General features: G+C 47.7%; 5 protein-coding genes across 5 annotated transcripts; 4 read left to right on the top strand and 1 right to left on the bottom strand.

Annotated features, from left to right (window-relative positions):
* Nucleotides 1-568: 568 nt before the first annotated feature.
* FPRO_07386 (uncharacterized protein) lies at nucleotides 569-1352 on the top strand (the record flags this gene model as incomplete). The annotated part of the gene is made up of 2 exons (XM_031234563.1): nucleotides 569-763; nucleotides 819-1352. The coding sequence occupies 2 exons, from the start codon at nucleotides 569-571 to the stop codon at nucleotides 1350-1352; spliced, it is 729 nt and encodes a 242-aa protein (XP_031084288.1).
* An 845-nt stretch (nucleotides 1353-2197) lies between these two features.
* On the top strand, nucleotides 2198-5039 carry FPRO_07387 (uncharacterized protein; the record flags this gene model as incomplete). The annotated part of the gene is made up of 5 exons (XM_031234562.1): nucleotides 2198-2268; nucleotides 2398-2489; nucleotides 2545-2941; nucleotides 2997-4597; nucleotides 4666-5039. The coding sequence occupies 5 exons, from the start codon at nucleotides 2198-2200 to the stop codon at nucleotides 5037-5039; spliced, it is 2535 nt and encodes an 844-aa protein (XP_031084287.1).
* Nucleotides 5040-5399: 360 nt separating this feature from the next.
* FPRO_07388 (uncharacterized protein) lies at nucleotides 5400-7491 on the bottom strand (the record flags this gene model as incomplete). Its single annotated transcript, XM_031234561.1, has 5 exons — nucleotides 5400-6264; nucleotides 6319-6935; nucleotides 7073-7137; nucleotides 7187-7267; nucleotides 7314-7491. 5 exons carry the CDS (start codon nucleotides 7489-7491, stop codon nucleotides 5400-5402), a joined length of 1806 nt encoding a protein of 601 aa, XP_031084286.1.
* Nucleotides 7492-8063: 572 nt separating this feature from the next.
* FPRO_07389 (uncharacterized protein) lies at nucleotides 8064-9232 on the top strand (the record flags this gene model as incomplete). Its single annotated transcript, XM_031234559.1, has 5 exons — nucleotides 8064-8486; nucleotides 8548-8700; nucleotides 8749-8993; nucleotides 9039-9148; nucleotides 9201-9232. 5 exons carry the CDS (start codon nucleotides 8064-8066, stop codon nucleotides 9230-9232), a joined length of 963 nt encoding a protein of 320 aa, XP_031084285.1.
* Nucleotides 9233-9996: 764 nt separating this feature from the next.
* FPRO_07390 (uncharacterized protein) lies at nucleotides 9997-12062 on the top strand (the record flags this gene model as incomplete). The annotated part of the gene is made up of 8 exons (XM_031234558.1): nucleotides 9997-10229; nucleotides 10293-10533; nucleotides 10595-10638; nucleotides 10686-10821; nucleotides 10876-10899; nucleotides 10958-11349; nucleotides 11409-11486; nucleotides 11561-12062. 8 exons carry the CDS (start codon nucleotides 9997-9999, stop codon nucleotides 12060-12062), a joined length of 1650 nt encoding a protein of 549 aa, XP_031084284.1.
* Between the last annotated feature and the right edge of the window lie 1439 nt (nucleotides 12063-13501).

Genomic DNA, 13501 nt, shown 5'->3' with positions numbered 1-13501 from the left:
CACGTCGCACAACATTGAAATAAAATCGCAGTTGCCTATTACTGTCATGATATTTTTAAAGATGGTGCAATAAAGTTAATAGATAAACCCACCCAAGATGAGAAGCGTTTCGCGCTCATCAGTTAAGAACTAAGCTCGATTTATGCCAACAGAGATGTATTCACATCATTCTCTTCAAGGCCCTACATCAGTATCCTCCCGTTGATGTGTATGTAAACGCAGTACGGCTTCATGACTGTTGTTCAGGAGGGTGAGAGCTTATATTGGCCGTGCTTCGATAATGAATTGAGTAGATGTCCAAGACTCATGCCCCCAAACTGAGGTTCCTTCTTCCATTGATCGTAAGAAAGAAAGGTCATTCATAGCTGTTGCCTAAGCCATTAGCCCGAGAAATTTCACTTCACTCCGAAATGTCTGTACTTCCATGCAAGCTTGCACATGTCCGGCCCACCGAAGATAGTCCGCATCGCGTCACAATGCAACTTACTCTATCTTATATAACATCCGCTGTGAATGAAAGTTGCAGAACGCTGAGACGAAACGTTGTATACTTTTCTCTTCTTTGACGATGGCACCAAATTGGAGTCACCTTGTTCGTTTCCTTGCTGAAGAGGACGGTCAAGTCCATCTGGGACAGATTGACCATGAAGCGTGGCCTGATGTCGGTATTTCTCTCGAGAAGGGCGAGAAGATACAGGCCAAGCTCATTCAAGGATGCGTCTTTGACGGTGTTGTGACGGAAAGACTCTTGACAGTCAAGGAAGTAAGTCCAGTTGCAGGACGTCAATTACTATGCAGCCCAAGCTGACATTTTCCAGCTTCTCGCTCCGTTGGCGATGGACCAGGTCCCTATCATCCGATGTATGGGACTCAACTACCGCGATCACGCAAAAGAAGCAAATATGCCTATCCCCGATGTGCCAGTTCTATTCATTAAACCACGAACCGCACTCAATGGGCCTTACCCAGCCAAAGTCAACGTGCCGAAAATTGCACAGGATGGAACGAGCGACTACGAAGCAGAGCTGTCTTTTGTCATCTCCAAGACGGGTCGTGATATTCCTCGAGACAAAGCGCTCGACTACGTTCTGGGATACACTGCGAGTAACGACATTAGCGCACGGGCCCAGCAGTTCAAGAACAGTCAGTGGTGTTTCTCTAAAGGTCTAGATGGTTCTTGTCCGATTGGCCCGCTCCTGGTTTCACCCTCGGCTGTGGGTGACCCGCATAGCCTTGGTATCAAAGCCACGTTGAACGGCGAGACTGTCCAAGATTCCAACACCAGGCAAGTCAACAAGAGAAGTAGAGGCAGTCCGGATCAGCTAACCAAGGCGCAGAGAGGTGATCTTTGATGTTGCAAGCATTATATCTTTCCTGTCCCAGGGTACCACGTTGGAAAGAGGCACCATCATCATGACGGGTACAGGGCCTGGGATTGGTGCGATGAGGAGTCCTCCCCTCTCGCTTAAGGATGGAGATGATATGCGGGTCTACGTAGACGGAATTGGAACGTTGATCAACAAGGTTTGGTATGAAAAGTAGTGGCAGTCGAGGGGTATTGGAGTAGCCTAATTTAGAGACTGCCTGCGGCTTTACCTCCGCACTGGCATTGGCGAATCATGTTTCTCTGATACATAATATAAGATGACTAGTGCATGTTGACTGCGGGTTAATGGTGTTTGTCTATGTCATAATATGAGAGTCAGGGCAAGCTGACAGATATACCGAAGATGGTCCGTCTGTGCCTCAATGTAGCACCCTGGTTCCAGACCAGAAGCGACAAGGGTGAATCTGATCTTGGAGCAGGGTTATTGATACGATGTTCTTTTGTTTGCCTAAAGGAAAGAGACCCAGCCGGAGCAGTGTTTGAGTATGGAAGAAGAGACCTTGCAAAGGAATGCCGTAAGGATTATTCTTCACTATCATAAGGGACAACTGCTTGGTGAATATATTGCAGAGATAATTATTGGCTGCCACAACACCGGTAGTCACTGAGCAGACTAGCGTAGTTTTAGTGCTGTGAACCCCGCGTGATGCATCATGGCTGTGGGGTCTGGAGTTGAAATTAGCGTGCCGAAACCTGGGGTAAAAGGTGCTGACCATCTTGTGAAAGTGAACACCATTGTTGATATTTATCCTTTCCTACGTTAATCCTGTCATCATCTACACCAACTATCTGAGGGTGAAGCTTTTTATCATGTGGCAGAGCAACTCGCAGAACAAGGATACTAAACGGACGGCCGACGTCGCCTGTCACTCATGTCGAAAGTACGTCTCTCATTGTGAGGCAGAGGAATCAAAGCTGACAATATCTTTTCAAACACAGGCGTTAAGTTAAATGGTTTGTTAACTTGATACGATCTGTCATAGGACATCTCACTAATGTGTGTTGGATAGTGATCGCGAGCAACCATGCTGCCATGTTTGTATTGAGACAGGGCAATACTGCGAGTATCCAGAGAGAGTGCTCAAACCGGGGCCTAAGATTGGTATGAATAGCCTCAAGTGAATGAAAGTAGAAAGTCTAAGCTCACCGCTCTCCAGGCTCACTTCAACGCCGAGGAAGAAGATACAGAGATCGCTGCCAATCCAAGCCCACAGACCAACAGAACAGAAACAACGAGTCCGCATCCCCCATAGATCAAAACGGGGGAGAAAGGTCTATAGTGGTTGATGTGAGCCAGTCTGAGCGTCGACAGAGCTTTGCAAGCAGTTCATCACGCCGCAAATCAGATGCCCAGGATCAAAACGCAGGACACAAGGCGTCAAAGCTGAATATTCATGATCTTTCTTTCATTTTACATCCTTCTCATGAAGTCACGACGCCGGATGAAGAACCGCCGACGGCCATGTCGGTTGAGTCTGCTGATGTTGACAACCAGAGATTGTTCCAATCGGCGTGTCAATGTCTTGGTCTATCGAAGCAATCGGTTGAAAAGATGTATGTTGCCACTCCGATCTCTTGAAATTTCATACTGAACACGCTGGCATTCTAGGGTGCGCATTTATTTCGACAATATGGTCGCCATTAATCTTTTTCATGAACCAACCTTCACCCAGACTCTGCATTCCATCACATCGGAATCTCAGCTCATCGCGTTGCTAGCTGCAATATGCGCATACTCTGTACGCTTCGTTCCATTTGAAGCGGACCCGGAACTTGAACAAGAATTATCATGGGGCAGCACTGACCAGAAAACGCCCACCACGTTCCTCAACCTTTCATCACAGCAGATAGACAAGGCTCTAAATGAGTGTACCGACGATCCCCCGCCACTTTGCGTTCTGCAAGCCCTCATCGTTACAACTCATTGTCAGCTGACTCAAGGTGTTCGAGGGAGGGCATGGCGTGCACTGGGAACCTGTGTGAGGTTGGCATACGAGTTGAACCTTCACCTGTTAGACTCGAGGTACGCTGTTGAACAGTATGATCACAACACTCACCGCTGGGGCGAAGATGAGGAGAAACGTCGTGCCTGGTGGGCAATATGGGAGATGGATGTGTTTGCGAGCACTATTCGTCGCACCCCAACTGCCGTAAGCTGGTCTCAGATGGAAGTGCTGCTCCCAGCGCCTGATGCCAATTGGTACCAGGACAACCCGGTTGGAAGTTGCTTCCTCGAGCAAGAACCAGGCCAGCGTTGGAAGGCTCTGCAGGAGAGTGGAAATGTCTCTCCAAAGGCTTGGTTCATCGTGATAAACTCTCTGATGAAGGATGCACAAGTAATATCTTGCCCTCGAGGTGTACCTTCTGTTTCACGGCCGGGCCAGAGCTGGCAGCAGACTTCAAAGGGTGAAGCAAGGCAAAGCATCTCTTATCAGACTGAAAACAGCGAGGAGTCTGGACAGAAGCTAGAGACTTTGGCGAACTCGGTATACTGTCTTGTTCGCGTGCTGCCTGAGAATCTTCGCTACCGACAACAACATCTTTCGTTCAGCCCTCGGTTGCCGGGCCAGGTTGAGTCATCGCGACAGTTACATTGTTCCATCTACAATATCTACGTCATGACCCAGTTGGCGCGGCTCATGATTCATCGATATGATGTCTTCGGTAGCCAAACAAAACCTGCACAGCCATCAGCGATGAGTGCCCATTGCAAACTGGGATTCACCTCTTTCCAGGAACAGGAGAACCCTGCCCTCAGAGAGTATTTCGAGTCAGCGGATAATGTCCTCTCTATAGTCAACAGGAGCTGCGAGGATCACATCCGTCATATCAATCCGTTTCTACCCAGCACGATATGGTTGGCGGCTGCAGTCCAAATGGTTCGAAAGCAGTTCGGAGGTCCCTCGACTTACAACTCACTTATTAAAGCTCGCTTTGATGTTTTGTACCTCACCTATAAACAATGTGTTAGCTTCTGGGGCATTCAGACTGCGATGCAGCAGAATCTTGAGACTATTGAAGCACAGCTGGAAGAATTTAATGGCAAGCCTGCGAGGAACTTCTCAGGAACGACTACACAGCCTGCCTGGTCTGGTGTTAGCAATTCTGCGCAGAGATGGATATCGCCATCGCTGGACACGTCTGATGGACGCAAAATCGCCTCCCAGCCTTCCACCAGTCAGAATACTACCCATCAAGCACAGTCACATGGTTGGTACCCCGTCTATAATCATGCATTATCTATTCTCAGACTTAGTATGGCTAACATGACCTCTTAGAAACACAAAAGCCTCTTCCAACTGGTGATGTCAACAGCCTTGGCAACAAAGGCGTGCAGGCCACAGATGCGCTACCGAAGACTCCTCCAGAAAGCGATCATGGGGAGCAGCTCACGCGTAGCACAATGCAAGGGACTGACATGTCCCCAAAGGCCATTGGAATGACTCAGTCTATGGATCCACTGAATGGTACATTTTGTGCTGATGTGGATGGTCCTATGGCAAGTATGCCTATGCTGGATTTTATGCTCATGCCACCACAAGCAGGCGCTGAGATGCATGATATGGGGGATAGTGCCATGATGGATGTGTGGAAGGATATGGAGCTTCCGAGCGATATACGTGACTTGTTATCTGGATTCTCAACATATTGACGGCACTTATTCTCTCGCCATGATGGACATTTAGAGTTACATAAATGTCAGTTTTTATGCAGGAGGAATTAGAACATGTTACCCCTGAAGATATTTCTATTGAGCTGCGCAGACGTTGTAGTGCCGAGACAGACATTAGAACAATGCATTGATCACGAGGACTACCATAAATCAGGTCATCTACACCACAACATCTCTATACAGGAAGCCACTCTAGTAGATAACTACAGAGCTTGGTCACTAGTGTAGACATACAAGCGGTTTGGCAGCATGTTAGTAGATGACGATTTAGCTTGACTGAATACAAATACGAATAGTATATACAAGGACCAACACACTCCAACCCCCACACTTAGACGGTTAGTCCTTGAAGCCAAGAACCGACTTCATCACTGAGATCAACTTTTCGGAACATCCTTCCGCATCAGCCAGAACCCGAGGATATCTCCAAGCCACAAACCGATCTGGGCGAACAAGTACGGCCCCAGAGTCCTCAACACCACGCACCCGCTGCCAATCGAAGTAGAAGTCCTCCCACTGCTGACGGTAACCAATAATATGGACATCCAGAGGAACACCAAGCTTCTTACTCACGTCATATGCTGCTGTCTGCCAACCTTCACCTCCAATGCCTGTAAAGAGGACAAATTTGCCATGGCCTGCAAGATCAATGGTGGACACAGGCTCCGAGGGTACGGATGTATTCAGCCAGACGTGAGGTAGCCTGCAGCCAGGATATGTACTGGCGTCATAGTGCAAGATAGGGTCATCGGCTGCCTTACCCGGAGGGGAGTATGGCGCCGGCTCATCAGCGTCATATATGCCAGCTCCACTGTAGCGCTGTCCCATCTCGATTCCCAGTCCGTGGAACTCATGTGAAGTCTGGGTGATGACATCTCGGAAACGCCTTCGCCGCTCTTCACCTTGTAGTGACGGTGACGCGAGCTCGTCAACGATCTTCCTGCGATCTTCCACTTTTTCGGGAAGGGCTCCCATGGCATCCCATACGTGGAAGTGATCGCGGAACGCATCGTTGGCGCGTGTGATTATGGACTTGCCAATGGGCTGGCGCTCAGTATTGTATGTATCCAGTAGTGCGGGTGATGCAATACCCTTCTCGACGTATGCGACCTTCCAGGCGAGGTTGAATGCGTCTTGTATGCATGTGTTGGAGCCCAGACCGTTCATGGGCGGGTGTCTATGGACTGCGTCGCCTAGGCAGTGGCTACAGAAGAAATTAGTAAGAGTTTGGGTCTGAGCATGGTATAGATCAGCTCACATATAACTTCCCACAGAGTATCGCTCTGCAACAATCTCATTGATGAACCACTTGGAGACGTTGAGGATTTCAGCTGGTGTATCATCTCCGATAAAGTCTCGTACCCTCTGCAGATACTCTTCTTTCGTCGCCTGTATGTTAGGGTCACAATTCCGATTTGGAAACAAGATGAACATCCACTCATCCCACGGCTTGACCATCCTGACAATACCCATCCAGCCAAACTCGGGATGTTCTTTATCAGGCTGCATAACCCAGTGAAGATTCCCTTTGCGATGCTTCACTAAGTGAGACAGGTCTGCTTTGACAAGAACATTGATTGCGAGACCCTGGCCTGGCTTGCGCTCCAGAGGCAGGTCAAGTTGCTTGACTACCTGGCTCTGCGCGCCATCAGCACCAAAGAGGTATTTGGTGTTGATCTTGTATTCGAGATTGGAGAACTTGTCTTTAAGGGTTGCTATTATCCTTCCTGTCTTTTCGTCTGTGGTGAATGATGTAAGAACCGTATCGAATCTCACTTGGAACTTGTTATGTGTAGCATGTCGGATGAGGATCGGCTCGAGTAGGGTTTGGGGGATATCGGCTGGCTGACATGGACTAGCCATTTCGTAGTCACCCTAATAGCTGGTTATTAGCAGCTAATTCGCCTAGAAACTCTTGGTAGCAGTCTTGCCTTGCGTCTGGGATCATTTCCCCATGAATAAAGACGAGCATACTCCTCGCCAGCCATGCTGTGGCACCACCTGGTATGCACCATGCAGTGACCTTTGGAAGAGACTTGCTCCACGTCTCGATCTAATCCAATGTCACGTAGGCACTCTGAATTCTTTAGTAGACATTTTCAGGTAAGCAAGTAGATCAGACCTACCCAAAGCCGCCATGTTGGTGATATGAGCTCGAGGCGTGTTGGCTGTACCTGGCGCTGCGCCGACCATCATCCCCGAAAGCCCTGAATGTTGTCAGAAAGATCATGTCATACTATTTGCACTTCTTACCGTGAGATGAGAGAAAACAGGCAAGGCTGGCTCCGGCTGGTCCGCATCCTACAATAAGATACTGGGTCTGGAAAACCCCGTCATCCGACGTGGTAAGTGTGTGGTGTTCTTGCCGGTGATTGCCATTATAGGGCGTCAATGGTGGGCTTGAACTGGGAGGTAAACTGTGAGGTGCCATCGCAAGGCTAGAGTGTATAAGTCGTCGTGGAATGACTCGAGTGAGAACTGAAAGGGTGCTTGGCTTTGTAGATACAAACCGCCTTTTGATGCTTCTTGACAACATTTGTTTGTGCTGGCAACAACAGAATATTGAGATAACAACTTAAAGCATCAAGATGTTTCATTCTCACGGAAAACTTTCACTTTCTTCACAGCTTACATCATATGTTTTCCAAATTTCGGCTTGGTCGTATTCTGTTAGCTGTATGAAGCCGTCGTTTCCGAAGATAGTGCGAGCGCCTGCTCCTGGAACGTAATATCCGAATAGGGTTGGAGATCTACTCTGATGCCTGCTAGTCTCTACTATCGAGTGCTAAATCTATCGTTCGGTGCAACTTCGCTTTTAGAACAATAGGTTTCTACTTGTCAAGCTGCGTTATCCCAGTCACCCAGACGACCTGTCTAAGTCGACGGCATATTATACCAAAATATCCAAGGGACTTTTTGACTGCTACTAGATATGTTTGTTTCGCGTTGTGCTGTCTGACTCAACCCTATCCTTTTGGCTCTTCAGACTCCTCATTCCTCACCATGACCTCATCGCCGACCCGGCGCATTCGCCTTGTGCGACTCGCCCACGTATACTACTCACACCGCGATATAGCGAAAGCTCACCAGTTTCTCAAAGACTTTGGCTTTGAGCAGACGGCCAACCTTGGTAGCAAAACCTATTATCGAGGAACTGGCAGTGAGCCTTTTGTCTACTGCGCTGTCGAAGGCCCCGAGGATTCCTTCGGCGGCGCGGCGTTCGTCGTCGAAAGCTTCGATGATCTCACTTATGCAGCGGATACACTGCCAAATGCTACAGCAGTCACCAAGATGGATACTGAGCATGGAGGTGGCTATAGGGTAACATTCTACGACCCCGTGGACAAATTTCCGTTCCACCTTGTGTACGGACAGAGGGACGTAGATCCACTCCCCAAGTCTTTACCAGAGAGGGTGCTCAATTTTGTGAGTATTATTTCATGTGTGAAGGCTGAGCTGTTTGGATTATGCTGAGATTTATATGCAGCCAACGAACAAGAATCGCGCAGGCAATGAGTTTCAAAGATTCGAAAAGGGCCCTGCGCCTGTGCACAAGATGGGCCACTTCGGGATGGTCGTGACCAACTTTGAAAAGGCTTTTGATTTCTATACTTCTAGATTCAACTTTAAGCCAAGCGATGTAAGTAGTCTACATTTGAGACGACCACTCGACTCACCAGCATCCCAGCTAGTTTACAACGATAGTGGTAAGGATATAACAACCTTCCTACATCTCGATCGTGGAAAGGAGCTAGTAGATCATCACTGTTTCTTCTTCTTCGAGGGGCCAAAGAGTCATGTCCATCATTCCTCCTACGAGACACATGATTTCGATACGCAACTTCTCGGACATCATTGGCTTCGTGAGAAGGGATATGAGAACTGCTGGGGAGTAGGGCGCCATGTTATGGGAAGCCAGATCTTTGACTACTGGTGAGTTTGTTCGCCAACTGTTGTGCCCAACTCTGACAGACCAAGGTTTGATACGTCTGGCTTCATTATGGAGCATTACGTTGATGGTGATCTGGTTGATGATTCATACCCGACAAATCGACAGAAGGCATCCCCTGATAATCTCCATGTTTGGGGTAAGTCTTTTCGTCCACTTCTGGAATCTGGACTAAGTTAATTACCTTACAGGCCCTGATGTCCCACCAACTTTCTTGTCCTGACCAGGAAGCTTCTGTTCCTTGAGATTCGAATCTCAAATAGTATTTTGATCCACACACCCGAAGTAGAACTGCAATATCATAGCTTCAAATGTTTATCAAAACATTAAATTTATCTTTTATCTTCTTAGCGGTTAATCTTTGTATCTTTATGCTGCATGTTGTATCGTGATGTTGTGTCCCTGTAGCTCAAGCCTACGTGGCTTGATGTCGACTTCAAACTATCATAATTATATTGCCAACTAAAGATTCTATAGAACCAGCAGCTATGATAGTAGCTGTTTGTTTATCTCATATATAAAGTCTCTTTAATTCGTGAGGATAAGAAAGAAAACAGGTGAACTTGGCCCACGATCTCCACAATGATCCTTGTCCTTATTCCGTCTTTTGCAATGAGTCTCTTTTGGACTTTAATAGATTATTCTTAGAACAGCGGATCAGTTCAAAAACTCAATCATAGACGTTTGGACGCTTTGATTGTAGATCCAATACCTTAGTCTTCATTCGTTGACGCCGCATGATTAATTGGAGTCACGGCACGACCAAGTACTTGCCCAGCCTAAACTGGCTTCGGTGACCCGCCCCCGAAATTAGTCCGTCCACTGAGTTGGTCCGCATATCCAACCAACCTAAGATTGCCAAGCGCTGAGGAGCTCGATTACCACTCACAATGCAAGTCAGGTCTTATTACCTAGTCGTACTCCTCGTAAGGTCTCCATCATTCTGACTTTGCTTCAACCACTACGCCGTAATTACCAAACGCAAACATGGAATCCGGCCTCCCGATCCCCAGCCTCAACTTTCAAGACCTGACATCAGGGCTCGCTACCCAAGAGGGCCAGCGCCAGTTTTTTCGGGCTATAGCTTGGATAGCGGGTATCTATGTGTTCAGTAGGCTGATGTTGATGGGTCGGCGGGCCAAGAATCTTCCTCCGGGCCCATCGACTCTACCAATTCTCGGCAACATTCACCAGATTCCCATCACGGGACTACATGCCAAGTAAGTCGCCGTCCAGTGGAGCTGGTTATGAATCAAATCGAGATTCTAATCATGGCGAGTTAGGTTCCTGCAATGGGGCGAGCAATACGGCGGCATCTTCTCTCTGAAGATAGCTTCGAGTACTATGATTGTCCTGTTCGATCGCAAGGCAGTTCATGATCTTGTCGATAAGAAAGGAGTCATTTACTCAGAGCGTCCACCGAACCACGTCGCCGATATTGTCACCCATGGCGATAGCTTCGCTTTCATGAACAATACTCCACTATATCGCGAACAGAGAAAGGTTGCTTCGCATAATCTCTCGGTACGTTTCAAGATCACTCAGTTAATGAATCTGATGATGAAAGGGTACTAAATTCTTTCAGCCTCGTATCCTGGATGAGAAAGTTGGTGGCATTCAAGATGCAGAGTACGTTCTTCGCGATCCTTGACAGAATAATCGTCTAATCTCTGCAGAATCACAATTCTTCTTCGCGATCTTCTCGCCACTCCAGCAGACTTCTACCATCATGTTATGCGCACTACCTGTTCGGTTGCCTGCATAATGGTCTGGGGGCAGCGAGGTGCTACCTATGACTCCTTCTTTGGCCGTGTACGTTGAAATCTGGCCCACTCGATAAAGATAATAAATGCTAACATTGATCAGTGTGTCTACGACGCAATGGAATCAGTAAGTCTAAGTAGCCTCTTTTTACCTACGAATAACACTAACTCTGCTGATTTTGTAGTACAGTGAAGCTCTTGAACCCGGTGCCAACCCGCCAGTCGACGACTTTCCATTCCTCAAGTATCTGCCTGACTTCATGAGCCCTTGGAGAATCCGTGCTCAGCGATCATATCATGCGATGGATCAGACATGGAAGAAGGCCAGAGAGATATCTGATGCCAGAAGAGATCGCGTTGGATCTCGCAACTGCATCGCTGATAAGATGCTTGAGGATGCCAAGCTAACCGACAAGATGTCAGACCAACAAATTAACCACTTCCTTGGGGTTTTGGTTGAAGGAGGGGCCGATACTACATCATCATCTATCCTGACCATGATCCATTGCTTGTCAAGATACCCTGAGCATCAACGTCGAGCTCAGAAAGAGCTTGACGCTGTTTGTGGAACCAGCAGGTTCGTGTCATTTACCGTTTTGTTACAATGGGGAATGTTCAGCTGATTTGATTTGATAGAATGCCTAAATGGGCGGACTTCAAGGAGTTACCTTACATTAACTGTATCGTCAAGGAAGGTTTAAGATGGCACCCAGTGTAAGTTTCGATCCAGCTTATTGTTAATCCGATAGGCCTCCCAGCTCTCAACGGTGCTGATACTCAACCCCTAGCCTACCTCTTGGAGTTCCTCATCGCGTAGCCAAAGATGACTGGTACAACGGAATGCTCATCCCGAAAGACGCCACTGTTATCATTCCCTCATACGCCATCCATCGATCAGAGCAAATGAAGTACAAAAACCCTGACACGTTCGACCCAAGTCGCTACGTCAACCACCCACGCCTAGCAAGTGACTATGCAGGAAGTCCCGACTTCAACAACAGAGACCACTATGGCTATGGCGCAGGCCGTCGCATCTGTCCTGGCATGCACCTTGCAGAGCGAACACAGTGGAGAACCATTGCCAAGATTCTTTGGGCGTTTGATATCGAGCTTGCCGTCGATCCAGCAACAGGCCAGAAGACTGTGCCTGATCCGGAGGCTTTCAAGGAAGGAATTGCGCATGGGCCCAAGCCGTTCAAGGTTGTGTTCAAGCCGCGCAGTCAAGCACACATCGACACTATCCTCCGAGAAGCAGAGCAGAGCCTTGTTGAGGTGGCTAAATGGGCCTGAAAGGTGTAGATGAACACTTGTAATTCCTTTTGTTTCTTGAAGACTGAAATGAAAACCAGGGCAACAGTCAGATTACATTCATAGCACGTCTTTCAACATACTCATCACCTTCTACGTGTGAGGCGCGTGATGTAAGCCATCAGCTGTGGTGTCTGTCAACCCCAGATAATACTCTTATAAAGTCAGTTCGAGCAGTATACCGGCTATCCAACACAATTGCCCAAGCATCACCTTCTACTATCCCATATCGCCCATCCTATCTCGCAGCTCCTTATCAGTGGCGTTTTGATGCTAAGATGAGAGTTTCATTGTTTTTCTGCCTGTATTTCGGTAGCTTTAGAAAGATATTGGTCACTTTAAAGATAAACAGGTAGCTAGCCATGCGTAGGTGTCTGCGTTGGTGCTTGATCGTGCCGTGCCACTTCCATCTTGAATATTGGAAAAGCAAATGTTCGTTACTAACCTAAAATGGAGCGGTAGGAATGCCATTGGTAAAGGAATTTTGTAACGGTCGAGGCAGAATTAACCGGACGGCGGGTGGACTTGGCGTTGAGGATTCAATAGATGTCAGCCGGCTCATCCCTCTACCAGCACAAACAAATCCCAGGGTGCCAAAATCCTAAAAACGGGCCATTTGATGGACAGAGATCGGTTTGCGTAGGTCTTTTGAACGCCGAACAATGCGGTATAGAGGAGGCAAATGAAGATGCTCAAGAGAAACATGATGACTTCAGTAATTGATAGCAAGAAAATAGTATTTAATGGTTATCTCTTCTCGGTTCTCTCTAGCTGTTTGCAATGACATATTCAATATGCCAATGGAACTAGGCTCATGTTCCAAGATAAGAACTGCTGCGCCGTGCGGAAGGAATGTAATCAAATAGCAGCATGGGATGCCTCAGCCTTGAGACAATCTGAAAAGGGTTTCAGACTTCAGGCACTGTAGTGACTTCGATATAATCGTCAGTCGCAACGATCCCAGTCACAAATGCCCAATAAAGATTGGCGACCAGTAAGTTAGGTAGCTAGCTACGGTTGGACATACCGTGGATGGTTGGGTCAATACTTCCTGCACGAAATGATGTACCTGGGTTCCGTTGGCAAGCCACACGGCTGCTTTGCATGGACGAGATTGACCCTCGTACTAACAATGCTATAGTTAGAGATGAGCTGCTAGTGACAGGCGACAAGGGTGGTACCAGGAGCGGCTATGGCCCAAGGAGTGTTTACCAGCTTGCACAGTAAAAACGAACCTCCTTAAGTGTCGTCATATGCCGTCTAATCCTTAGGATATGTCTCCTAAATTTGCCTAAGTCTTAGAAATGAAAAAAAAGGATCTTGCTACTGCTCCACGCAACTAGGCAAATATTAACAGCCTCGGCATCTGGCATCAAGCGAAGTTGGTCCGAAATCGACGTCTCGGCGAACTTTGACCGTCA

This window comes from Fusarium proliferatum (assembly GCF_900067095.1).
Source record: "Fusarium proliferatum ET1 genome assembly, contig: FPRO_scaffold007, whole genome shotgun sequence".
NCBI classification, from domain to species: domain Eukaryota; kingdom Fungi; phylum Ascomycota; class Sordariomycetes; order Hypocreales; family Nectriaceae; genus Fusarium; species Fusarium proliferatum.
Note: the sequence above shows the minus strand (reverse complement) of the source record. Positions and strands in the feature narration are given on the sequence as shown.